This window comes from Medicago sativa, chromosome 4 (assembly GCF_051527215.1).
Source record: "Medicago sativa cultivar Bolivia chromosome 4, Bolivia_mono, whole genome shotgun sequence".
Classification (NCBI taxonomy): Eukaryota; Viridiplantae; Streptophyta; class Magnoliopsida; order Fabales; family Fabaceae; genus Medicago; species Medicago sativa.
In genome coordinates, this window is record NC_140752.1 from 8,989,421 (window position 1) to 9,016,897 (window position 27,477).

General features: G+C 33.4%; 4 protein-coding genes across 7 annotated transcripts; all 4 read left to right on the plus strand.

The window, feature by feature from the left end:
- The first annotated feature begins 609 nt into the window (after positions 1-609).
- On the plus strand, positions 610-23,365 carry LOC146926067 (F-box/kelch-repeat protein At3g23880-like). Of its 2 annotated transcripts, none has more exons than XM_085758481.1 (2): positions 610-1,879; positions 23,117-23,365. In XM_085758481.1, exon 1 carries the CDS (start codon positions 675-677, stop codon positions 1,875-1,877), a length of 1,203 nt encoding a protein of 400 aa, XP_085614607.1. In that variant the 5' UTR covers positions 610-674; the 3' UTR covers positions 1,878-1,879; positions 23,117-23,365. The 2 variants fall into 2 exon arrangements, with proteins under 2 accessions (XP_085614607.1, XP_085614605.1); XM_085758479.1 differs by lacking the exon at positions 23,117-23,365 and adding an exon at positions 3,905-4,383.
- Positions 9,337-23,365, plus strand: LOC146926068 (F-box/kelch-repeat protein At3g06240-like). 3 transcript variants are annotated; one of them, XM_085758478.1, is made up of 2 exons: positions 9,337-10,623; positions 23,117-23,365. In XM_085758478.1, the coding sequence occupies exon 1, from the start codon at positions 9,413-9,415 to the stop codon at positions 10,619-10,621; it is 1,209 nt and encodes a 402-aa protein (XP_085614604.1). In that variant the 5' UTR covers positions 9,337-9,412; the 3' UTR covers positions 10,622-10,623; positions 23,117-23,365. The 3 variants fall into 3 exon arrangements, with proteins under 3 accessions (XP_085614604.1, XP_085614603.1, XP_085614602.1); XM_085758477.1 differs by lacking the exon at positions 23,117-23,365 and adding an exon at positions 13,526-13,847 and having other exon boundaries at positions 9,337-10,624; XM_085758476.1 differs by lacking the exon at positions 23,117-23,365 and adding an exon at positions 13,428-13,847.
- On the plus strand, positions 17,938-18,660 carry LOC146926069 (protein MAINTENANCE OF MERISTEMS-like). Its single transcript, XM_085706856.1, has 2 exons — positions 17,938-18,024; positions 18,124-18,660. The coding sequence occupies exons 1-2, from the start codon at positions 17,938-17,940 to the stop codon at positions 18,658-18,660; spliced, it is 624 nt and encodes a 207-aa protein (XP_085562982.1).
- LOC146926070 (F-box/kelch-repeat protein At3g23880-like) lies at positions 20,209-23,365 on the plus strand. The gene is made up of 2 exons (XM_085758482.1): positions 20,209-21,259; positions 23,117-23,365. The coding sequence occupies exon 1, from the start codon at positions 20,370-20,372 to the stop codon at positions 21,255-21,257; it is 888 nt and encodes a 295-aa protein (XP_085614608.1). The 5' UTR covers positions 20,209-20,369; the 3' UTR covers positions 21,258-21,259; positions 23,117-23,365.
- Positions 23,366-27,477: the final 4,112 nt, after the last annotated feature.

The following is a 27,477-nucleotide window of genomic DNA, read 5'->3' on the forward strand; positions in this document are numbered from 1 at the left end:
AATTAATACTCCCTCTGTTCCTTTTTAATTGTCACATTTTGACTTTTTACACAAACCAAGACAATAAATACTTTTACTACTTTTGATACAACAATTTATCTTTTTCCTATAATAACCTTAATCATTTAATACTTCATTTCATACATTTCTCTCTCTGCAATAAATATATAGGGGTAATATAGGTAAAGCCATATTTAATGATACTTTGAACTTTGAAAACGACAGTTAATTAGAAACAAAAAATTTATGCAAAAGTGACAATTATAAAGGAACGGAGGGAGTACTACTAATTTGTCTTGAAATTTGAAAAGACAAATTTAATGCACATACAGACAAAGGACAATTTGGTAATATTAACACACAAAACAGACACATTAATTAAACTGACAACTTTTCTTAAAAAATGTGAAAAATGTAAAGGAGGACAGAGGGAGTATTATTTTATCTTTGGTCCACGTGCTCGTAATCTTGGTGATATGGACGTGATTAGATGATGTGTCCATACGACTAAAGGTTGTTGACTTAGATTAAAGTAAACTGTGAAGACAAAAATACCCCTCATTGTATCAGTTCAGATAAATATCATTTCTTATCTTAATACAACTCCTTACAGCACAGTCGCAAAGCCTGATCAATTTTCAACTCCACAGATACTTGATATCAGAACCGCTCCGATGAATTCACGGCGTCTCCGCTCTCATCCCAAACCATCACCGCCGTCAGAAACCCTCCCGGACGAGGTTCTCACCGAAATCCTATCCCGGCTCCCAGTCAAATCTCTAATTCAGATGAAATCCGTATGTAAGTCATGGAAAACCCTAATTTCTCATTCTTCATTCATCAAAATTCATCTTAATCGATCATTATCTTCACAGAATCCATACTCTTATCTTTTCTATTTCAACATATCTCCACAGCATCGTAAGTACATTTTCATTCCCTTCCCCGTTAATCATTTACTCGAAAACCATAATATCACCCTTCCTAAAGATCCTTACTACCGTTTGAACGACGATAAAGATTGTCGCGAGGTTGTTGGTTCGTGCAATGGATTGGTCTGTTTACGCTGTTATGCTTACGACGATGAGAATAAAACAGTTATGTGGCTCCGTTTCTGGAATCCTGCCACAAGAACAATATCTGATCAATTAGGGTTTTTGCATGATTGCAATCATATATGGTGTTTTTGGGATTTTGTGTTTGGTTATGATAATTCAACCAACACTTATAAGGTTGTGGCCTTCAATTATGATAGTAATTATGGGGAGGTGAGAATTTTTAGTTTCGGTGATAATGTTTGGAGAAATATCCAAAATTTACCTGTTGCGGCTAGGAGGTTGTCTTTGATGGATTCAAGAATATATGGTGGTGTACATTTTAGTTCTACTGTCAATTGGGTGACTACCGTTTCGAATGATAATAATGTTTACCAAGTTGTGATTTTTTCGCTTGATTTAGGTACTGAGACATACACACAATTGCTTCCTCCTCCGGGTTATGAGAATGTGGCACGTGTGATACCGAATATTTGTGTGTTAACGAACTTGTTTTGTTTTTATCATGATTATGAGGGGACCGATTTTGTTATATGGAAAATGGAAGAATTTGGAAATGAAATGTCTTGGAGTCAAATTCTTAAATTTAGCTATCAGAATCTTGGAATGAATTATCAATTTGAACTTGGTCCCTTGTGTTTGAAATTAAAGCCATTACATCTTTCTGAGAATCGTGATACAGTGGTGTTGGCAAACATCCTACAAGACCATGCAATTCTCTATAACTGGAGAACTAACAGAGCAAAGAAAACTAGAATTATCCAGAAGATGCGTTGGTTCTCTATGAAGGATTATGTCGAAAGCTTGGTATCAACTTCTTGAAAGTAAGTTCATCTCCAACTATGTACTTGTTTGAATTTATATTGATGCATGTACTTGGTTTCCATCGATCCTGTTACCATGTTTCGAACTCAGTTATCTATTTATATTTTAAGCATATAATAATGTTTTGCAAATCAATATATATTGATTATTCTTTTTAGTCTGATTACACCAGTTCAAGTACATCCATGATGTATTTGGAAATAAGTTATTTTATTTTTATACTGTTGTGTCATCTGTGGTAAATACCTGTTTTATTGCATTATGGTTGTTTCTTTATATTTTTTTTCATCGTAAAGGGATATGGCCACACTTTTAAGAATCATGCATTAACTTTCCTTTTGTGTATTTGTTCTTTTTGTGTTTTGCTGCTTCACCCTCTTGTCTAACAGGATTCCTTTTTGAATTTTAGATCTACAAACTCTATTTTGATCAAATCCAACAATATTGATGGTACATGTTAGGTTGGTAGGATGAAAAAAGCTTATTTGAGCTACATTCTCTTCAGCTATAGTATTTGTTCTAGTTAAGATATTATTGGCCTTCGTCATGTCTATTTTGGGATTCTTGGAAACATTAGTAGCAAGCAACTTATCATTGCTTAATAACTTGGTTGTTTTACAATTCTACTCCTGTTTGTGTAAAAGCAAGTGAAAATCTGAAACTGTATGTGTAAAAACAAGTGAAAATCTTACAGGACCATTTTTGCAATGCTCTGAATGATATGACACTAAATATTTGGTTCCCTAGTATATGTTACCCTTTGGCAAAACTTAACTCCATTTTTAAAATGTTAGCAATATCTATCATAGCCATGCTTTATTAATCTTTTTTAAAATAAATGTTACCTTTTGCTACTGATTTTAGCTGCCAATAGTATTAGTAGTTAGTCCTAAACTAATTTAGTTTCAGTAGCTAGTCCTAAGCTAATTAACTGTGCAATAGCGACAATAAATCTTTTCTTATCTTAGTAATGTTTTTTACAAACTTATTTCCTTCCATATTTATTATATATTTGCAATGAAACCTGCTCTATTTTTCTTGGGTTTTCACTTTACAATTATATTCCTTTGTTATCTTTCCTAAGGATTTATTTCTCTTTCTTGATGAAATTATGGAGACAGACATATATTTGTAAGTGTTTGTTTATTTCTTGTTGTATCCTTTCTGTTTACACCGATATCCTTCTAACCAAATATTAGGTGTTATTACCCACTTAACTGTGTAGCCATGTAGTTTTTCACCTATATTCGAGTATCTTAACTCCTGAAGCTTGTCTAGATATTGGTGATAAAGTAGATTCCGATAACTAACTTGATTTGTGATAGGAACTGTATAATTGAATGTACTGTTAAATAAGCTTCACAGTTTACTGTTGATGCCTAAACCCATATAATTTATGCCTAATATCCCACTTCCCATACTTGGTGAGCTAATATTTAATGCAATTGGTTTGGATACTATACTACTCGAATTGGAAGTTTACGAGAAATTTTTTTTGGCATACTGAAGTTGGACTAATTAATTCATGTTGTGAAAACATCCTGGTTAAGGTTTCATTTTATTAGGTTGAGGTTAATGAAATTATGGAACTTGATTCTGAAATCTAGATGAAGTGATGGGTAAAATTCTAGTATAAAAAGAATTGAGTAATTGGACAAAGCATAGATTTAGGTTGATATATATATATATATATATATATATATATATATATATATATATATATATATATAGCTTGAATGGACAATTTTGGTTGTACTGTGCAATGTAAATGTTTTTTTTTAACACGGTGTAAATGTTCCTTATACATTGCAATTAGTCCAACTTTAATGTGCAATAATATTAGGTAAAGGTCCTTTCTTCTGCAGTTTGTTTGGGCATTGCTTATGTTCTTGTTCATTAAAAAACTATGCAGGTCTTTATGAAATATGATGTTAATAGACCTAGAACAGCTCTCTCTGACCAACAAATAAATCATTATTTTCCAACTGCTGAATTGTTTTTTGTTGATGCTGCTTGCATTACAGGTGGTATAACTGCATGAGGAATGGTTGCTTATAACCAATCTGGTTGCTTATAACAGCTTTGTCTGACCTAACCCCAAGTGCTTCCAAGAAGCCATTGAAATTGATCCAGTGTCGGCGGAAGCACTTGGGGTTATTTGGCGCTTGCAGTATACAGCTGAACTGAACCTGTAGAGTATTGCTATTGCTTCCAATGCTGAAACTGTGGTTAATTGCATTAATACCGAATTGAGTGTGGCGGCCATTGATCCTATTATTCTAGACTGTAAATTACTTATGAGTCATGTTGGTGATGTAGTAGTTTATGGTGTTAAACGTGACATAAACACTGTTGCTCACAACCTAGCTGTTTTGTCTTAGTCTGTCACTGTTGGTTCAAAATTTGGTTTGAGTGTTCCTGGCTGTTGGTTTGATACTGTCATATGATTTTTATTTTTTTTAATGTTAACGACAGCGAATGAATAAGAAAATATTTACAAGAATACTTCTTATGGTCGTTTTTTTTAGCAATACTTCTTATTATAGTTTTGTTTTTCGTCAGGACTTCTTATAGTTGTTATTCTATTAATTTGTGAAAAATAAAGTCATTTGAGGATACCCTCAAACATCCCATAAGACCCAATAATTTCTCACTTGTACACAATTTGAAAAATTTAATCAATCAATATTTTGAAGGTGAGAAAAACACAAGAAGTTTGGTTGAATTGTGTTAATATTTTCTTCAAATTAACTAAGTTCAAAGTTTTCTGATAGATTTCAGAACTTGAATCTTTGTTCAGAGTTAAATGCAGCGGATATGAAAGAGATAGAGAGAAGAGAAAAACACAAGCAATTTATCCTTGTTTCTTCCACAATCCGGTAGTAGGCTAGTTCCCTTGTCACTTACAAGAGATTTTTCACTATAATCAATTAAATTACAATTGGTCAAGCACACATGCATGAGACTTCTAACAAACAAAGATTACAAATAAAGATTGTTTGGATTGAACACTTGATATACAATTAGAGGTGTTCACAAAATACAACATAGTTCGGACTCTAGACTACAAACAAAGATTACAAATAAAGATTGTTTCTAAGATATGAAAGTTTATAAGAAATTCTAAGTATTTGATGTGTAGTAATTTTGGCAGAGTAATGACACTTGTAAAAATTGTAGAGTCTTTTTTAATCTTCAAGTATTCAATCCTTTATATAGAGGTTGAAAAGAGACGTTGAAGAGTGTCAACGCATCATAGAGTCATTTGAGAAGCTTGATCATTCAACATTGATTTGTTGCTTGATTTGGTTAATATCCTATGAAGGAATAATTTTTAACTCTTTCCTTGATAAGGAATTATCCGTTCTTTTCTAAAGGAAACATTGTTGTAGCTTTGTACATTACACATGGGAATGTTAAGAGATAGTGGAGGTAGTGGTCGTACATTATGTCCTTCATTGTACTTCAATAAAAGTGACATTCATTGACCTTCTGACATCTTCAGAACCATTGTACTTGATCTTTTGAAATATACAGACTTGACATCCAATGCTTCTGCTCCTTCGTCCTTCAGCTTGATCCAGATTCTGGCTTTCAGAGTCTGAGAGAACTTCAGAGTCTGACTGCTTCCAGAGTTTGGGTGACCATCAGAGTCTGACTCCTTCAAATACTGACTTGCAACTTAGCTTCTCTTTAAAATCTTTGCTCTTCAATCTGTTCTTTCAGAATCAATTAAGACATGATAAATTTTAGTCTATGATCATGCACCTTTGAACAAATATTAACATATCAATTAAACTTTTAATACTCTGTTATTATTAAAACTTCAGAGACATTTTTTAAACTCATTTTGTCCCAACATACTCTATGCAAGGAAATAATTTTATGCAAGGATCACTTTGTTATTTTTTATGCAAGGATCGCTTTGTTATTGTTTTTACTCAAGAATGACGTTGTTTTTGAAAATTAAAATTTGTATCAGTTTTATTTTTTAAAAACTTTTCAAGTTTTTATTATCTTTTGCGTTCGCTTTTATTTTTTTAAAGGATTTTCATTCACTTGTGTAACTTTGATTTTTCTGTTTTTTCTAAAAATGTATTGAATACTTTAAAATCTTGTTATAAATTCATTAAAATACATTTTCTAAAAATGTACTGAATACTTTAAAATCTTGTTATAAATTCATTAAAATTCAAACATAAAAATCCTAATTGAATATAGTTTTTGAAAAATGAACTTTTTCTTTTTCTAAGGAAAAAAAATAAATACAATCTTTTTTGAAGGAAAAAATCATAACAATCTTATAAAATCATTAAAGTATCCACAATGGAGACACTCACTTTTGGGTATTTAAATGAGTCACACGTGCACATGCCACTTATTTATAACTAGACCATTGACACGTGCTAACGCACGGGTCATATCGAATGTAATATTTGACGGTAATAGGTAACAAAATAGTTTAGTTGAAGGTTAAAATATTAAGAAGCATATACGTTGGTACTGTACCATAACATAATATTTCCATAACATCGTCCTTGGTACTATAACATAACATAATATTTTAGAAAGTAAATATTTGACATTAAATGCAAAAGTGTGGAGGGGAATTAGGCGAGAGAATTAGGTTAAAATTAGGTTTAATTTTGCGAGACGGGTTAAGATTTATTAGTAATAGAAAAAATAGGACTTAATTTTCGCATGAAATTAGAAACATAATTTGACTGTAGATAAACATTAAATGCAAAAGTGTGGAGGAAAATTAGGCGAGAGAATTAGGTTTAATTTTGCGAGACGGGTTAAGATTTATAAGTAAGAGAAAATTGTCAGTGGCTTAGTGGTGAAATTGTTGAGAAGAAGCCATTAAGACTCGGGTTTGAATCCCTGCAAAGGCTTTTTGCAATAAAGATTTTTTAGATTAATTGCGGGGAGAAAGGAGGGAGATTTTGAGATTAAAATTAGGGTTTAATTAGGGTTAAGGATAGTTTGACGGGTTAATATTTATAAATAAGAGATTGTTTAAAAGGGCGATTGATATTGGATATCAATTAATGGAAGCAAATTAAATCAAGAAAATTGTCATTGGCTTAGCGGTGAAATTGTTGAGAAGAAACCATTAAGACTCGGGTTTGAATCCTTGCAAAGGCTTTTTGCTATAAAGATTTTTTAGATTAATTGCGGGGAGAATGGAGGAAAATTTTGAGATTAAAATTAGGGTTTAATTAGGGTTAAGGATAGCTTGACGGGTTAACATTTATAAATAAGAGATTTTTTGATCTGAAATACAAGGAATTTTTGTTATTCATCAGATTTATTGAATAATTGATGCATTTTTATCTATTTTTAAATTTATTGAATAACTAATATATCTAATCTATATATAGATAAAATATATACATAAATTATTAAATAAATCTTATGACAAAGGAGTACAAAAAAGTGAGAGAAATAGCAAGAAGAATGAGTATATAAAATAAAATTATCCCAAAAATTTATCCTACAAATGTCATTTATCTTAGGCTTAAATATGTAAGTCGTCCCTACAAATAGGGGTCGCATGAGTTTTTTTCCATGTAGTTGTTAATCTTTTTAAACAGACGTTGCAGTTACTAATCACTTTATTTTTGGTCCACGTGCTCATAATCTTGTTTATGTGGACATGATTAGCTGACGTGTCCATGTGAATAGGACTAAAGGTTGCTGACTTAGATTAAAGAATACCGTGAAGACAAAAATACCCCTTATTCTTACTGACAAACTAGAAAAGGCCAAAATACCCTCAACTCCAACATGTATTCCTCAAATCTAAATTGAGAAGAGGACGAAAATCATGGTGGATTACTAACAACAACAACACCATACCAATCTGTGTGAGAAGAAGAAGGCGAGATCAAGCCTTATGAATTCAGATCCAGAAAGCATCCAAGAACATTTCAAAACAACATTTAACAACACCATCATCCTCGGGGGATTCGTCACAATCCTCCTTTGGGGATTTATCACCATCATCGTCCTACCATACATAATCGGCCTCAATGATTCAACGATGCCATTTTTCATCATGATATGGGTTCGAGAAGAAATTGTGTAGGAGAGAGAGGAATAAAATGTTGAGTGAAAGAAAGATGGAAAATTCTGAAGAAAAAAAATTCCTAATTATGGCGGTGTTGTTTGTTGAGATGAGAATGTGATGTTAACAAAGAATGAGTGAGTTCTTTACAATGAATTTGTTGGACTCATATGGTTATACCAAGCCTTCAATGAATTTGCGTTTTCATAAGAATAACAAATGTGGGAGAAAAGAGAAATGAGAGAAGGAAGAAGGTTAAAGAGATGAGGGTATAATGGTCATTTTAGCATTAGCTGGTTGCCTCAAGGTTATTTTGGTCCATCCCATATTCAAAAGTCTGAGTCGGCATCCACTTATCCTAGTCAAAACCAGACATGTCACTGTCACGTCACTAATTACATAATCAAATGAGATTAAGAGCAAAACTCAAATGGTTAGTCCCAAATGACTCATCATATTTGCAAGAGACTAGTTACATATTTAGAGAAATGATAACTTGACACAAAAAATGTGACAGATAAATGACACCATACATGTATTCTATATATTTTACAGTTGCTTAATACTCCATTTTTTATTTTATTTTTTAAATTTTATTTCCTCTCTCGAACCCTACACTTTAACCACCATCTCCTTCCTCTACTAAATTAAATATTGCACAGAACCCATTTTTTTTCCTGCTATTCATGCTTCAATTGGCTTCCTTCAAAGCTCTGACTGTAACAACACCACCACCACTGTCCACCATAAGTTAGGATCTCGCGACCGTGACTGGATTTTCAGTCTCTCACTCCAGTCGTCTTAGATCTGGTCATATCCCGTCGTCTTCAATATGATTGTTTCTTCCATCGTCTCAGATCTGGTCGTCAGTCGTCTCATCAACGTCGTCACCTGCAGACTTGTAGAGAAGATGAAGGGAAGACAATATTGCAGAGAAGGTCATGGCCGACAACGGCGTGAGGGAGCAGATATGAACTGATTGATGGTGGTGAGGACGATGGTGAAGACAACGACGGAGGAGGACAATGGTGGTGGTTGTGAGGAGGAGTTGTGAGAAGGCAGAGAGATTATCAAAAATACACTTCATTTTCACTTAAAATCTCAATTATGCCATTGAACTTTGAAGGAAATTAAAACTTACACTTGGTAGTTATCATTTCTCCATATTCAAACCTTTATCCAAAGAGGAATGTGATGAATGTTATTTAAACAACTTTTTGTTGGGATACCTTATTGAATAACCAAGATATACAAAGAAATTTAGGTAATAAGACAAAAACCAAAACAACATAAAGAGAAAGTTAAAATAAAGGTGAGCAGGAGAAATAAAGTTATAATAATAGTTGTCAAAAAATGGTAGTATAAATATTATTTCTCTTAACATAACACAACTCGTTAAAGCAGAGTCGCAAAGCGTAATCAATTTTCAACTCACAGACGCGTTGATATTAGCAGCGCTCAGATGAGTTCACGGCGTCTCCGCTCTCATTCCAAATCATCACCGCCGCCGTCTGCAATCCTCCCCGACGAGCTTATCATCGAAATCCTATCCCGACTTCCAGTCAAATCTCTAATTAAGATGAAATCCATATGTAAGAAATGGAAAACCCTAATCTCTCATCCTTCATTCATCAAAATTCATCTTAATCATTCATCATCTTCACAAAATCCATGCTCTTATCTTTACTATTTCAACATATCTCCACAGATTGGTAAGTACATTTTCATTCCCTTCCCTGTTAATCATTTACTTGAAAACCATAATATCACACTTCCTAAAGATCCTTACTACCAGTTAAATGACGATAAATATTGTTGCGTGGTTGTTGGTTCTTGCAATGGATTGGTCTGCTTACGCAGTTATACTTTCGACGATGAGATTAAAACAGTTATGTGGCTCCGTTTCTGGAACCCTGCCACAAGGACAATATCTGATAAATTAGGGTTTTTGTATGATAGCGATCATATCTGGTGTGTTTGTGATTTTGTGTTTGGTTATGATAATTCAACTAACACTTATAAGGTTGTGGCCTTGCACTATGATGGTATTGATGGGGAGGTGAAAGTTTTTAGTTTCGGTGATAATGTTTGGAGAAATATTCAAAATTTACCTTTTGCGGCTAGGAGGTTGACTACCGTTTCTATGGATTCAAGAATATATGGTGGCGTACATTTTAATTCTACTGTCAATTGGGTGACTACCGTTTCAAATGATAATGTTTATCAAGTTGTGATTTTTTCGCTTGATTTAGGTACTGAGACATACACACAATTGCTTCCTCCTCCGGGCTATGAGAATGTGGCACGTGTGATACCGAATGTTTGTGTGTTGACGAACTTGTTTTGTTTTTATCATGATTACGAGGGGACCGATTTTGTTATATGGAAAATGGAAGAATTTGGAAATGAAAAGTCTTGGAGTCAAATTTTTAAATTTAGCTACCAGACTCTTGGAATGAATTATAAATTTGAACTTGGTCGCTTGCGTTTGACATTAAAGCCATTACATCTTTCTGAGAATCATGATACAGTGGTGTTGGCAAACAACCTAGAAAACCGTGCAATTCTCTATAACCGGAGAACTAACAGAGCAAAGAAAACTAGAATTACCAAGAAGATGCATTGGTTCTCTATGAACGATTATGTCGAAAGCTTGGTATCAACTTCTTGAAAGTAAGTTCATCTCCAACGATGTACCTGTTTGAATTTATATTTTGATCATTGTACTTGGTTTTAATTGATCCTGTTACCATGTTTTGAACTCAGTTATCTATTTATATTTTAAGCATATAATAATGTTTTGCAAATCAATATATATATATATATATATATATATATATATATATATATATATATAGGGATAGGATCAAATGACACCAAGGTGTCAAATTAAATTTGACACCAAATCCTAACCATTAATCCAACATTAATCTAACGTCTCTCATCAATTCATAAATGCTCACATGCTTGATGAAATGATCCAAATTTTAATTTTAGAAATAATTTATTCTTTCTTTTCTTGGTTGATTAGTTCCCATTTTTGTTATATTTTGCATCAATAGATAGATGATTGCCATTTGATTTCTCCCTACTATTTTTTAGAGATTCTAATTACTCATTTTTGTTGGCTTATCTTTGTTTCATGTTTATATTGGCCATTGGCTACGCTTTCATTTGTTGTATGGTATTATTCTTGAGTTCATGGTGCTGATTTTTTTTGTGACAATATGCTGCTAATATTATTGTGTCGGGTGTTTTAGCATTTGTGCTTGCTTTCGTTTAGTAGCATATGTTCTTTTTAATTTTGGAACCAATCGTTCATTCATTATCTTAGGTACTCTTTATAAATCAATTTTCTTTGGGTTCTTGTAAGAAAAATAAAAATAAAAAAGGTTAATATGAATAAAGAAATAAAGATGATAAGCCATTAAAAAAAGGATGGCAGTGAATAGTGTAAAGAAACTATAATAATATTATCATATAATTTTGGTGAATAATTAACCAAGAGAAGAAAGAATATTTTGTTTTTAAAATTAAAATTTGCATCATTTGATCAAGTATGTGAGTATTTAATGAATTGATGAGAGACGTCGGATTAAAGTTTGATTAATGGTTAGGATTTGGTGTCAAATTTAATTTAACACCTTGGTGTCATTTGATCCTATCCCATATATATATATATATATATATATATATATATATATATATATATATATATATATATATATATTTATAATATAGGGGTTTGCTAGAACACACCCACTAATTTTTATGTGGGAGTGTTTTAGCAAGTAAATAACTAAAAAGTGGTTAAATACACCCTAAGGTGTATGTTGCTATAACACACCTTCTAACAATAACAAGTGGGTGTGTTCTAGCAAATCCTATAGGCATTTGCTAGAACACACCCACTGGTTTTTATGTGGGAGTGTTTTAGCAAGTAAATAACTAAAAAGTGGTTAATTACACCCTAAGGTGTAGCTTTGCTAAAACACTCCCACATAAAAATTAGTGGGTGTGTTCTAGCAAACCCCATATAGTATATATATATATATATATATATATATATATATATATATATATATATATATATATATATATATATATATATATATATATATATATATATATATTGATTATTCTTTTTAGCCTGATTACACCAGTTCAAGTACACCCATGATGTTTTTGGAAATATGTTATTTTATGTTTTTGGAAATATTATGTGTTATCACTCACTTAACTGTGTAGGCATGTTATTTTTCACCTATACTCCTATAGACGAGTATCTTAACTGTGATAGTCCTGAAGCTTGTCTAGATATTGGTGATAAAGTAGATTTCTATAACTTACTTGATGTGTGATAGGACTCGTAAAATCAATATAAAGGAACTGTATAATTGAATGTAAATGGATGAGCTCAAGAGCTCTACAATGGAGTGGTGGTAAAACAGAAAAGGACAAGATGTACTAGATCTGTGTACACTCCTACCAGAGTATAAAACTCCTAACCAGAGAGAAACTCTTCTAACCAACTCTAACAATATTTCTCAATGACTCTAAACTTTCCCTCCCCTTTCCTCTTATGTCAGAATGTTCCCCCTAAAATTAAGGAGAATGTTCCCCCTAACTCATATTCCCTCTCTTGGAAAGAATGTGCCTTGTCTAGGTGTCTTATCAGTGTGTTTGAATGAGTTTAAGCTGTTCCTTGTGAGAATATGAACTCCAAGCACTTGTATTATATTAGGAACACCAGTTCTAAGTGTATGCTATAGCAAGTTAAAAATGTATCACCATAATTGATTTGGACAGTTTGTTGGTGTGCTATAGCATTTAATATTACTATCTTAGTGAAGGCGATACTAGTTAAATACGCTTCACAGTGTTAACTATTGTTGCCTTAAACCCATAGAATTCCGCATAATATCCCACTTCCCATACTTGGTAAGGTAATATTAAATGCAACTGGTTTGGATGCTATACTATTCAAATTGGAAGTTTATGAGAATGAATATTTGGCATACTGAAGTTAGACTAATTTATTTCATGTTATGAGGATGAGGTTAATGAAATTATGGAACTTGATTCTGAAATCTAGATGAAGTGATGGGTAAAATTCTAGTATAAAAAAATTGAGCAACTGAACAAAGCTTAGATTTAGGTTGAAATAACTGTACGCAATAATCTCGTAGTTGGTAAGAGTTTCATCATTGGTTTCTTGGACACACTGTTGCATTTATGTATATATAGCTAGAAAGAATGGACAAGTTTGGTTGTGCATTGCAATGTAAATGTTCCTTTTTTTTTTTAACATGATGTAAATGTTCCTTATACATTGCAATTAGTCAACTTTTGAACGTGCTAGAATTTTAGGTAAAGGTTCTTCTGTAGTTAAAGGTCCTTATACTGAAGATTCTTCTATTTCATTAGTTTTTTTGGGCGTTGCTTATGTTCTTATTCATTGAAAAATAACTGTGCAGGTGTTTATACAATATGATGTTAATAGGCCTAGAACAGCTCTCTCTGACCAACAAATAAATCATTTTGTTCCAACTGCTGAATTGTTTTTTGTTGATGCTGGTTTATCTGGATGGGGGATGGTTGTTTATAACCAATCTGGTGTGGTGCAATTTTCAGCTTGGGAAAGAGAAGCCATTGAAATTGATCCAGTGTTGGCGGAAGCACTTGGGTTAGATGGTGCTTGCAGTATACAGCTGAACTGAACCTGTAGAGTATTGCTATTGCTTCCAATGCTGAAACTGTGGTTAATTGTATTAATACGGAATTGAATGTAGCGACCATTTATCCTATTATTCAAGACTGTAAATTACTCGGGAGTCATGTTGGTGATGTAATAGTTTATTATGTTAAACACGTCACTTAAACACTGTTTCTCACAACTTGGTTTAAGAGTGTTCCTACTTCCTAGCTGTTGCTTGGCCTCTAGTTGTATTTCTGGTTCAGCTGTTGCTGTTTTATGAAATTATTTCAACTTCAAAAAAAAATGAGTCTGAGTTTAGCTTGGTGATGAGTTGCTGAATGAGAAGTTTAGCACTTCCACTATATGTCATCCACATATACTAAGACATTTTTGCGATAATTAGAGTCTCGTGTGATGAACAAGTTTTGAGTGGGTGTCTATTGCATTATTGATTTGCTACTGTTTCTTGACTATCCAAAAATTATGAATCTCAATCTATCTATTTCTCATTCTTTCTTTCTCATGACTCGTTCTTGATGACAATATCGTATATTAAAATTTATGGGGTTAAATATGTTTTTGGTCCCTATAAAATTGGAAATTTCTAAGTTTAGTCCTTACTTAATTTTAATAGTCTTTTTAGTCCCTGCAAAAAAAAAAAATTACTTATAATTTTAGTTCCTGCTAAAACAAATTTTGTTTAATTATCCTTAAACTCTTAAATTTTTTTGAACGATTTTTTTTTTTATAAAAGTTTAGAACACTATGAAAGGTTCATTTACTAAAATTTAGAATTTTTTAATGGAAACGAATTAATTATGAATTTTTTAAAACGTCAAAAGTTAAAGATGAAAGTAACAAAATCTGGACATAGAAATCAAATTTTGCGATAATTTTTTGTGGAGGAACTTATTGTAATGTTCTTAACATGTCTGCAAAAAATTGTTAAAAACTTTAGAGTTTAAACATAAATTAAACAAATTTGAATTGAGTAAGGACTAATACTTAGTGCAGAAAAAAAATTAGGGGCTAAAAGAACTATTAAAATTAAATAAGGACTAAATTTAATAGATCAAAATTTTACAGGGACTAAAAACATATTTAACCCATAATTAGGGGCTAAAAGAACTATTAAAATTAAATAAGGACTAAATTTAATAGGTCAAAATTTTACAGGGACTAAAAACATATTTAACCCATAATTAGGGGCTAAAAGAACTATTAAAATTAAATAAGGACTAAATTTAATAGGTCAAAATTTTACAGGGACTAAAAACATATTTAACCCAACTTTATGGAAGTGACATAATGTTTTTGACATTAATGAGTAACTTCCGTAAGATACAAATATTTATATTGAAACTTCGTTGCATCCATTTTTGGATATTTGCATAATTTTACATGAGTTATCAGCATCTTAATTATATTTATATAATTAATCTTCCAGTTTTCTCAAGTTTCGCTTACAAGTCATATCATACTACTAAGGTATGAGGATGAACTCTTTGGTTCTGGATACACATAACTAACTCAAATGTTTTTATGTATATAATTGTTTTTCCTTCAAAAAAAAAGTATACAATTGTTTTAAATGCGGCGTTTGGTCTCTAATGGAATTGATCTTTTTCACTATGCTTATAAATGTAAAATGTTATGTTGGTAATGTGACGAGAAGAGACCAAATGATATGTTGAATACGTTTATGAAAATAATGAATACTCAAATATTATTGATGATTTGTCATATTCATAGACAACAAGAAAGTACATTAATCACTAAGAGGTAATATACATAGATGATAGACATATTTATAGAGCCTTTATTCAAATAAGGGGCAAGTTGTACTTCACTTCTTAAAAGAATTTTAAACGTAAATGGGTAAAAAATTCATATGACATATAATTATACACCCTCCGGTCACTATTATAAACAAAACTTTCCTTTTTAGATTCATTCAATTAATGATGTATATGGTCTTTATTATAGACTACATACATCATTTAATGAATGAATGTAAAATGCAAACTTTTGCTTATAATAGTGACCGGAGGGTGTACTTATTATACTTAGAATTCTGCTCTTTACCCAAACAATTTTGCTCATTCCCAAAGTAAATGACAATTTTGCCCTTACGCATGTTAACTCACGCTACGTGAGTTAACTTGCGCCAGTTATAACGTTAACTCAACTTAAAGTTGCGCAGCGTTACTTAAGTCTGTTAACCTCCATTCCTCCATTTCTCAAGTTTTCAAAAAAAAAATGCAATTTTCACCCCCAAATTCAAATTTCACCATTCTTGTGCCATTCAAACCAAAATTCGTCCACAATATCAAGTAAGTGATTATTATACTACTTCTTTACATTATTTTGGTTGAAATTTTTGAATTTTTGTAGAAAATTAACATTTTTAGGTTTTTAAAAAATTGTCTTGCATGTAAAAGATTATGATTGTTAGTGATGATTTAACTTAGGAATTGTTGTTTAGATGTTGTTTTGGGTACAATGTGGTAGTTTAGGGTTTCGAAAATGCTAGATTACATAGTTGTTTAAAAAATGCACACTACGTGTTCGGTGAAATGTCTCAATGATACTTTTTTTGTTTTTTTGGATTGTTAATGATGTAATTAGTTAGAGTTATGTTTGTTAATGTTGATTATAGTTAATTTGATTGCAATGTGGTAGTTTATGGATTCAAATGACACTGTCGACATTATAGTGTTGTTGTTGTATTGTTAAAGATGACACGTGTGTTGTTGCTGTCGAAATTATGTGCAAATGTGTTAAATATTTTTTGCTTTTTGTGCAGATATGTCTGAGCAGGAGAGGAATGACGGTTTTAGGGCTGGGAGGGGTGCCCCTACTGGTAGTGCACGAAGGGAGAAACAAGCGTTACAGCCTCCGGCTGGTCGAGGTCGAGGGAGACTGGGTGCCACGAGTCTTGCTACTGTTGATGCTGCAAGGGGATCGACGTCACAGACGGGTGCATCCCAGATTGTGGAGCCGCCACAGTACCAGCATGAGCAGCATTATCAAGAGCTGGCGTATCAGGATCAACATTATCAAGAGCAGGCTGGATTTCAGCCTGGTTATCACTATCAGGAGGGGTATGAGTATCACCCGCAGTTTCACGAGGGGTATCAGCCTGAGCAGCAGTATGTCGAGCCTCCTCAACAGCAGGATCCTGAGCAGCATCCTGAGCAGGATCCTGAGCAGCAGCATGCAGAGCCTGTTATGGAGGACGAGGATGGGGGCTTTCCAGGGGGCCTTACGAGTTGTCACTTTTACCGGACTTCGGTAAACACGTGGCATGCAAGCTTTGGAACGATAAAACAGTAAGTATAAATTGCTTTATTTAATTTAATGATATTTTACTATTATGTGAAGTTTATTTTACGTATAATATGTTATGTTTATTTAATTTAAGTATAACTACGTAGAATATCTCATGCTTATTTTACATATTTAAGTATAATTGATTTATTTTTAACGTAGAATATATATAGTTTATTATTATGTCAAAGTTTATGTTACGTAGAATATATATAGTTTATTATTTCATGTTTATTTTACGTAGAATATTTATAGTTTATTATTTCATGTTTATTTTACATATTTAATTTTTTTTTTTTGTATTTCAGTTGCAAGTGCATCGTAAGATGAAAGGCATCTCGCACGGGAGGAAACTGAAGCTTTCTGCCTTGTCCCTTCCGTTGCCGGTAGATGCTAACCCTTGGTTCTGGGAACCGGTTGATAGATCGGGTCTAAGGCCCCTCCTTCTGACTGGGTACGACAACATCTCCCACGATTTAGTGTGTGCCATGGCTGAGAGATGGCATCAGGAGACCAGCAACTTTCATCTGCCTGTTGGGGAGATGACCATCACACTGGATGATGTTTCTTGTCTCCTAGGCATCCCCGTCGCTGGACGGCTCATTCATGAGGAGGATTTAGATCATGACCATGCTGTAGATATGATGGTGACCCACCTTTTGTTTCCGTTGGAGGATGCGGTTGGGCAGGTGACTGATTTTGGTGCCTCTGTCTCTTACACGGCCCTGAAAGACCGTTATGACCACCTGTTGAACAGGTGTAACCATTTGCTGGGGGAGGCTTTATCAAAGGAGGAGGAGCAGGAGCTGAGTCGTATTAGACCCGCCTGTGTCAAGGCGTTCTTGTTGCTCTTGCTTGGCTACACCCTTTTTGTTAGCAAGAACAGCAAAACCATTAGTCTGCTGTGGATGCTTGCGATTCGGGATTTGGCTAACTTAGGCACATGGTCATGGGGCGCGATGAGACTTGTTTTCTTGTATGAGCAGCTGAATCTTACCTCAGACTCAAATGTTGGCTCAGTTGGTGGTTACATGAGCTTGCTTGTGGTAATATATTATTTCTTCTTTTTTTAAGTTAAACGTAAATGTATAGTTTCTTGTATGACACTCGTGTGCTGATATAGATTTGTCTTTTTGTTTTTGCAGGGATGGATTATAGCTCACTTCAGACATGTGGTTCTGAGGTCCAGATATCTAGATTACGACCGGGAGGACCCGTATGTGGGTAGATGGAAACCTAAAAGGGGGTTTGCTGATGCTGACCACTTCAGAGGCTTGTTGGACTCGATGGAGCATTGTCATGTCACCTGGAGGCCGTACGAGCACCGACGAGACGTGACACCTTTTCAGGACGTGTGTTGGTACTCCGGATGGATCATGGCTGACAGACAGAGGATGGTCCGTCACTTGCTGGAGCGGGTGCTGAGGCAGTACGGACATGTTCAGAAGGTTCCCCGACCTCCTACTACGGTTATGCATCTTGCCCCAATAGATGGGGCTGCTGCCTTCTTGGAGTTTGCTCTGCATGTCGTTCCCCACCAGCAGAGGGGTGCACAGGTCCCAGACGACGAGCCTTGGAAGCATTCAGATAGGTATGTTAGGTGGTTCTACCGTGTGTCCCATCCTCTCATCGTCAACCCTGCTCCAGAGCCTGATATTGTCATGCCGAGACCTGTCTACTAGGATATTCTTTTTAACCAGGAGTGGGCCAGACATCCTCCCGATCCATTGCAGGTCATCAGCAGCATCAGAGGCAGAGTGGAGCATGCGATGGAGATTTCAGAGGTGGTTTCAAATCCACTCTTCTTTGGCATTTTGGAGGGCATCCAGACCGATTATAGCGTGTTTGACCTTCAGCAGGTTCCGAGGAGGAGGTCTAGGAGTCATAGTCCGCAGGAGTAGCAGCAGTAGGGTCTTGGTTTCTGACTTGTTTTTTTTATGACCTGTAGTATTTTTCTTCGACATTTTGGTTGTATGATATTTACATTTATGCGGTTGCTCCTCTTTATGACATTTATCGTTAATTTTCATTAAAATTGTGTTTCTATATTATGAATGAATGAATGCATGTTCTCTAAATTATGAGTTTTGGTTGAATCAATGAATGCATGTACTTTAAACAGGGAATGAAGGAACAAGACAGTAGCTACTGCCACTGCCACTGCCAGTCTGTTCTGGTGAGAGCAGAGCACCAGCACCAGCGTGAGTTAAGTCACGCTACAGATTGTCTGCTTGGGGGCATGCTCTGAACTAGTGTTTACACTAGCGTGACTAAAGACACGCTACGTGACTTAAGTCACGTGGTATTTTGTACTAGCGTAGGTTAAGTCACGCTACTTGACTTAAGTTACGCACAATTTGCACTGGCGCATGTTAAGTCACGTAAGAGTATATCCGTCATTTACTTTGGGAATGAGTAAAACTGTTTGGGTAAAGAGCAGAATTCTTATACTTAAACGTAACGAGAATGGGAGAATTCGTAACATCCACTGACCACTTCTAGGCCCATATGATGATTACACCATGACAGACCTCTGTCTCTCCTGCCGTCTTGACGTCGAGATCGCTTGGTTTCTTAACCAGTTCTGTTTCTTAGATGGTTTTTAGGTTTTATTTATATTGAAGGCCAAGAAGCCATTTTTTGTAACTTGTTGAATGAACTATAATGGTCTGACATCTATAGCCCATTAGTTGGCTCTTACTCTTAACTTGACAATGTTTTTGTTTCGATAATCTTTGTTTGGCATTAAGTTTTAGCTTAATTTTGAATTGCCAATTTTTATATCCCTATCAGATTGATAACTTAACCAAGAACGTAATCTTGTCAAAACTGATAGCTGATACTCCATTTTTGTTTATGTCGCAATGAAACAAACTTGTATGAAGAGTTAGAGTACCATGGCATTTTCGAAAGTCTTAAAAAATTGAAGTCAACTTTTCAGCATCCCATTATCTTTCAATATGGACATGTGGCACAACTTTAGAGGATGTAAACTCAAAAGCTTCCTTTGAAAGTTTCTCGCTCATAGCATTATAGTAAGAGAAATTCTATTATGGTCACAAACACAAATGTATAGTATTTGGGCACACACACATTACAAGATTTTCTTAAATAATAAAAAAGAAATTGATAATGAAATGATTTAGTATTTCAAGAAATGACATTTTTAAGTGTGTGTGACTAAACACTATTTATTTGTGTTCGTGACTATGGAAGAATTGCTCTTATAGTAAAATGTAACTTCCTCTTTTGACTTTTCCATCCATATCCTAGTAGAAACAAACCTCAAAAAATCTTGAAGATTTTCTTTTTGGATCATCCAAATTGATCTTAATACAACTCCTTAAAGCAAAGTCGCAAAGCTTAATCAATTTTCAACTCCACCGATAAGATGAGTTCACGGCGTCTCCGCTCTCATTCCAAACAATCACCGCCGTCAGCAACCCTCCCGGACGAGGTTCTCACCGAAATCCTATACTTGCTTCCAGTCAAATCTCTAATTCAGATGAAATCAGTATGTAAGAAATGGAAAACCCTAATTTCTCATCTTTCATTCATCAAAATTCATCTTAATCATTCATCATCTTCACAAAATCCATACTCTTCTTATCTTCTCCATTTCAACATATCTACAAATAAGTGCATTTTCATCCCCTTCCCTGTTAATCATTTACTTGAAAACCATAATATCACCATTCCTAAAGATCCTTACTACCGTTTAAAAAACGACGATAAAGATTGTTGCGCGGTTGTTGGTTCTTGCAATGGATTGGTCTGCTTATGCGGTTCTACTTACGACGAGGATAAAACAGTTATGTGGCTCCGTTTGTGGAACCCTGCCATAAGGACAATATCTGATAAATTAGGGTTTTTGTATGCTAACGATCGTATATGGCGTTTTTGGGATTTTGTGTTTGGTTATGATAATTCAACTAACACTTATAAGGTTGTGGCCTTGGATTTTGATGATGTTGATGGGGAGGTGAAAGTTTTTAGTTTCGGTGATAATGTTTGGAGAAATATTCAAAATTTACCTTTTGCGGCTAGGAGGTTGACTTTTTTGGATTTAAGAATATATGGTGGCGTACATTTTAGTTCTACTGTCAATTGGGTGACTACCGTTTCGAATGATAATAATGTTTATCAAGTTCTGATTTTTTCGCTTTATTTAGGTACTGAGAACTGGACAACTAACAGAGCAAAGAAAACTAGAATTAACAACAACATACGTTGGCACACTATGAACAATTATGTTGAAAGCTTGGTATCAACTTCTTGAAAGTAAGTTCATCTCCAACGATGTACTTGTTTGAATTTATATTGATGCATGTACTTAGTTTCAATCTACCCAGTTACCATGTTTAGAACTCAGTTATCTATTTATATTTTAAGCATGTGATAATGTTTTGCAAATCAATATATATTGATTATTCTTCTTGGTCTAACTACACTAATTCAAGTACACCTATAATGTTTTTGGAAATAAGTTATTTATTTTTTTTATCAGAATGTTCCCCTTATAATTAAGGAGAATGCTAACTAACTAATATTTGTTAGGGGCCAACACTCGGTGGGATTTAGTCCCACATCAGATAGATAGGATTCTTGAGAAGAGTTTATAAAGAGGAGACACTCCTCACCGTACAAGCCGGTTTTGTAAGGATGAGTAAGGTCTCAATATTCATTACATGCCTATCGGGTCTATCGTTGGGCTTCTTGCATAGTCCATGCTTCAGGCCCATTGGGACGGGCTGAAGCGTGAGGGGGTGTGTTAGCGGCCAACAGTCGGTGGGATTTAGTCCCACATCGGATAGATAGGATTCTTGAGAAGAGTTTATAAAGAGGAGGCACCTCTCACTGTACAAGCTGGTTTTGTAAGGATGAGTTAGACCTCTATATTCGTTACAATATTCCCTCTAATATTCCCTCTCTTTGCCTTGTCTATTGATTGAATGAGTAATAAGTTGTGCCTCGTGAGAATAAGGACTTCAAGCACTTATATTATATTAGGAGGCACCTCTCACTGTACAAGCTGGTTTTGTAAGGATGAGTTAGACCTCTATATTCGTTACGATATTCCCTCTCTTTGCCTTGTCTATTGAATGAGTAATAAGTTGTGCCTCGTGAAAATAAGGACTTCAAGCACTTATATTATATTAGGAAAACCAGTTCTAAGCGTATGTATAACCATAACTGATTTGGACAGTTTGTTGTGCTATAGCATTTAATATTAATATCTTAGTGAAGGTGATACTAGTTAGATAAGCTTCACAATTTACTGTTGATGCCTAAACCTATATTTTTTATGCATAATATCCCACTTCCCATACTTGGTGAGCTAATATTAAATGCAACTGGTTTGGATACTATACTACTCGAATTGGAAGTTTACGAGAAATTAGTGAAGGTGATACTAGTTAAATAAGCTTCACAATTTACTGTTGATGCCTAAACCTATATTTTTTATGCATAATATCCCACTTCCCATACTTGGTGAGCTAATATTAAATGCAACTGGTTTGGATACTATACTACTCGAATTGGAAGTTTACGAGAAAGAAAATTTGGCATACTGAAGTTAGACTAATTTACTTCATGTTGTGAAAACATCCTAGTTAGGGTCTCATTTTATTAGGTTGAGGTTAATGAATTATGGAACTAGATTCTGAAATGTAGATGAAGTGATGGGTAAAATTCTAGTATAAAAAGAATTGAGTAACTGGACAAAGCTTAGAATTAGGTTGAAATAAGTGTACATAATAATCTCGTAGTTGGTAAAAGTTTCATCATTTGTGTATACATGGTTTCTGGACACACTGTTCCATATAAATATATATAGCTTGAATGGACAAGTTTGGTTGTACAGTGCAATGTAAATGTTTCTTTTCTTTTTTTTTAACACGGTGTAAATGTTCCTTATACATTGCAATTAGTCCAACTTTTAATGTGCAATAATTTTAGGTAAAGGTTCTTCTGCAGTTTGTTTGGGCATTGCTTATGTTCTTATTCATTAAAAAACGATGCATGTGTTTATGAAATATGATGTTGATAGGCATGGAACAGCTCTCTCCGACCAACAAATAAATCATTATGTTCCAATTACTGAACTGTTTTTTGTTGATGCTGCTTGCTTTACAGGTGGTATAACTGGATGGGGAATGGTTGCTTATAACCAATCTGGTGTGGTGCAATTTTCAGCTTGTAAAAGAGAAGCCATTGAAATTGATCCAGTGTCGGCGGAAGCACTTGGGGTTAGATGGTGCTTGCAGTATACAGCTGAACTGAACCTGTAGAGTCATGTATTGCTATTGCTTCCAATGCTGAAACTGTGGTTAATTGCATTAATACAGAATAGAGTGTGGTGGCCCTTGATCCTATTATTCAAGACTGTAAATTACCTAAGAGTCATGTTGGTGATGTAGTAGTTTATCGTGCTAAACGTCACTTAAACACTGTTGCTCACAACTTAGCTGCTTTGTCTAAGTCTCTTGGTTTAAAAACATGGTTTGATAGTGTTCCTAGCCTTTGCTTGGCCTCTAGTTGTATTTCTAGTTCAGCTTTGCTGTTTAATGAAATTATTTCAACTTAAAAAAAAAAGAAAAGAGAAAGCCGAGTTTAGCTTGGTATTAGTTGCTGAATGAGAAGTTTAGCTTGACCTCTAATATGTCAACCACTTTTACTAAAACATTGGTGCGATATTTAGAGTCTTGTGGGATGAACAAGTTTTGGGTGGGTGTCTATTGCATTGCTAATTTTCAAACGTAGCTTGACTATCCATAAATTATGAATCTCAATCTATCTATTTTTCATGGATATTTGCATAATTTTACATGAGTTATTATCATTTTAATTATATTTATTTAATTATTAATCTTCCAGTTTTCTCGAGTTTCGCTCATATACACAACATACTAAGGTATTAAGATGGACTCTTTGGTTTTTGATACACATAACTAACTCGTATGTTTTTATGTATATAATTGTTTTAAATGCGGTGTTTGGTCTCTAATCGAATTGATCTTTTTCACTATGCTTATAAAATGTAAAATGCATGTTGATGATGTGATGAGAAGAGAGAAAATGATAACGAATACTCAAATATTATTGATGATTTGTCATATTCATAGACAACAATAAAGTACAGTAATCACTAATCATATAGGTAAAACCACCTATATTTGGCATTATTCTTGCTGAAATAAGAGATAATATACAGACATATTTATAGAGTATTTATAAGTGGCAAATTGTACTTCACTTCTGAAAAGAATTTTAAACGTAAATGGGGAAAAAATTAAGAAAAGAAAACTTCATATGACAAACAATTATTACTTATTACTAATATAGTAGACCCAATTTTGCCACGTTCACTTGCAAGCAAATTATTTCTGGTAAACATATGATGTCATATTAGTTGTTTGGCCAATCCTCTTCTGGATCTAATATAGGCTTATGCTTTCCACCTACTACATCAGTAGGTCCTTCATAAAAAACTTCTGGCCAATCTTCTTCTGGATCTAATGTAGGTTGAATATCAAACATATCATGCCTTCCAACTACAACAATGGTGAGCATCATCATACCAAGTAGAAGTAATACTAGTGAGCATGTAGAGGCCATGTCTCGATAGTATTTTGATTGGATACAAATGGAAAGAGCAAGACAACTATTTATAGGAAGAGTACAAAAGAGACTATTTTGTGTTGAGGTCATCAATTTAAATTATTCTATTATACTTGGTAATAAAAATGTCCAAATGAAATCACAAAAGGGTAAGTATGCATTTGTTTGGATTTTTTATTTTTATTTTAGTCAAGATTGTTTGAATTATTTTTGTGCCCACTGGAATGATATTTCCACCATTTTATATACATATTTAACTCCCTATTTTATTTGTTATATGTTGTTATATTATATGTTGTTATATTAAATGTTGTCTTCACGTTATTATGGGATCAATTTATGCACATTGGAGTAATAACTAATATTTGTCATTAAAAAAAATACGATTATTAGATTAATGTTAGGTGTAATCATGATCCTATGATTGCACGCAATCACAACTTCATCATTTTGGATGGTCCAAATTTAAAATTATACTTTTAGATTAAAAAGTAAAAATCATTTTAAAAATATAGATCGTTCGATCTTGAACGGACAATCAAGAGGCGTGTGTCTAAACCTAGCTAATCTGCATCCATTATTGTTTTGTGAATTTCATCAAGTTTGAAGCATGAAGAGGTGGTAACAATTGAGAGTAAGTCTAAGTAGAGAGGGTTTGTAACGTTCTGATATTATATGTGTGTGTGATATAAGTCTTATTTTCATGATTTATTACTTACTTCAAGACTTATCTTATGTGCAAAAAATTTAAGAAAATGGCAGCACCATTGGTGCTCGAAAAATAGTTGTCTATTTTCCAATACATGCAAATACAAGTCTACACTATCACAACAATTAATAAAGAGTAAATAGAGTATCGATCCCATGAAAATTGGAGTTGATAGGTTCTAAGTATTTCCAAATCTAAGTATAATTATTTAAGATTCAAAGTGACAAATAGCAAAGATAATATTTTAAGGTTCTAAAGTAAAATGTAGAAGTAAATAAAGAATATAAAAGAAATGTAGAGATTGAAGTGAAAAAGTGTCGTTAAAGAATTAACTTGGTAAAGATAGACGTTTTCAAGATTTAGAAAGCTACAACTTCGCACAACTTCCTGAGGAAAAATGTAGATAGTTATAGCTTCACATAACTTCCAAGCAACCTGATGGCCTTTGGGGTCTCTCGACTCAGGCATTATGTCAAGCATGTAAAGACACACCTCTCGGGGCACACTTACAGTACTTAACATGTAACATACTAGGTTAGGTCATCAGTAGCTCTACATGATGGCAAAGGCTGAGCTGTAGCCTATGACAAGAGTCCTAGCTAGATCTCAGCGCTTTCAGGCTCTTCTAAGATCTAGTTTTCATTCAAAGCAGTCTCTCTTATTCCCGTCACCTCTCGGTCCATAAAGACGTAACTCATATCAAACAAACATTTTTCATTCTCATACCCTTTCAGTCTCAAGGAACTATAACATAAAAAAAAAAATAAGAGATTAACTTTCAAATGTTTTGAGTTGAAACAATTTGTTTGAAATAAGTTTTAAATGTTGTAACAAACTGAACATGCAAATATAATTATTACCTAATCATTTCCTAACCATAAAAGTGGTTAATTCATAATAAACTTAGTCACGAAAATAGAAATGAAAAAGATAAGAGATAAAAACATAATTGCATAATCCATTAGATAAGAGTTTACAAAAAAGGAATTATAATCTTTTGAGGATGAAGGTGAGTCTTTGCGGCACTCATTCAACAATTTATTCTAATGATTCTAAAACTCTGAGACGTAACTACAACGCTTTCTATATGAAATAGATTAAGGTATGAAGAAAAATGATTTGAATCTTTAAAAATAGTGGTTAGGGTTGATTTCTATAAAATAAAAATCATTGAAATTCAAATCATTCTTAATCTAAAAACAATTATAATTATTGTACCAAAAAAATTTAATTTCAGAAGATTTTCATTTCACAAGTATAGAACTCGTCTACGAAAGTGAAAATATTTTATATTTTCATTCCATCAAATTTGTGTTAGTTTTATTTATTAAGAAGTAGAGTGTGATTCTTTTCTTTATTTGAATCAACAAATTACAGTACATGCTTAGGAGCTTCAAATACATTGATCTTCTCTCCATCATCGTAAATAACTCATTTTAAAAGTCTCATTTCTCCTTCTTAAAACAATCACGTTCAACAACAAATAACATCACTCCAAATTTTTTGTCAAAAAAAAAAAAATCACTCCAAATTCTCTCACTGAAAAAAAGGTTGTCATATAGTAACATATTCACAAGCCGGTTCAACCTCGATAACATAATTAATTTTATTTGGCAAAATACTATAGCATAATTGACACAATTGATTAATAAATGCTTAATTATTACATATGTTAATATTTTTTTTTTTACAAAACATAATATTGAAAATAATGGTACGGCAACGAATTAATTTCTGTGGTCCAGACACAACTTGTGGATGAATGACATCAAAAATATTTATTTTTTATTTTATTTTTTAGTTTATGGTTCATATTCTTTGATTGTCCAGCTCTAATACTTCCAAACATTTCATCCATAATTTGGTATCTCAAGGGATCAAATAATTAGATGGTTTGAATTACGAGTTTTTTTACCTGTGATCTTATACTCACTTCTAAAGATTAACCTTCACATTTATATGTGAAGAAGTAGTACTAATTTATATCAAAAGAAGAGATCATCTGAAATAAGGTTTATTTTTTATTTTTTTAAAAATAATCTTATTTCAATACATGGTACGTACCATTAAAAAGGTCTAACAGTAAGTTTTGAGTCTTTTCAATTCATGAGGAATTCTCCCGTCTTAAGGTAATTGTCACATTTCCACGTTTATTATATTTCAAATT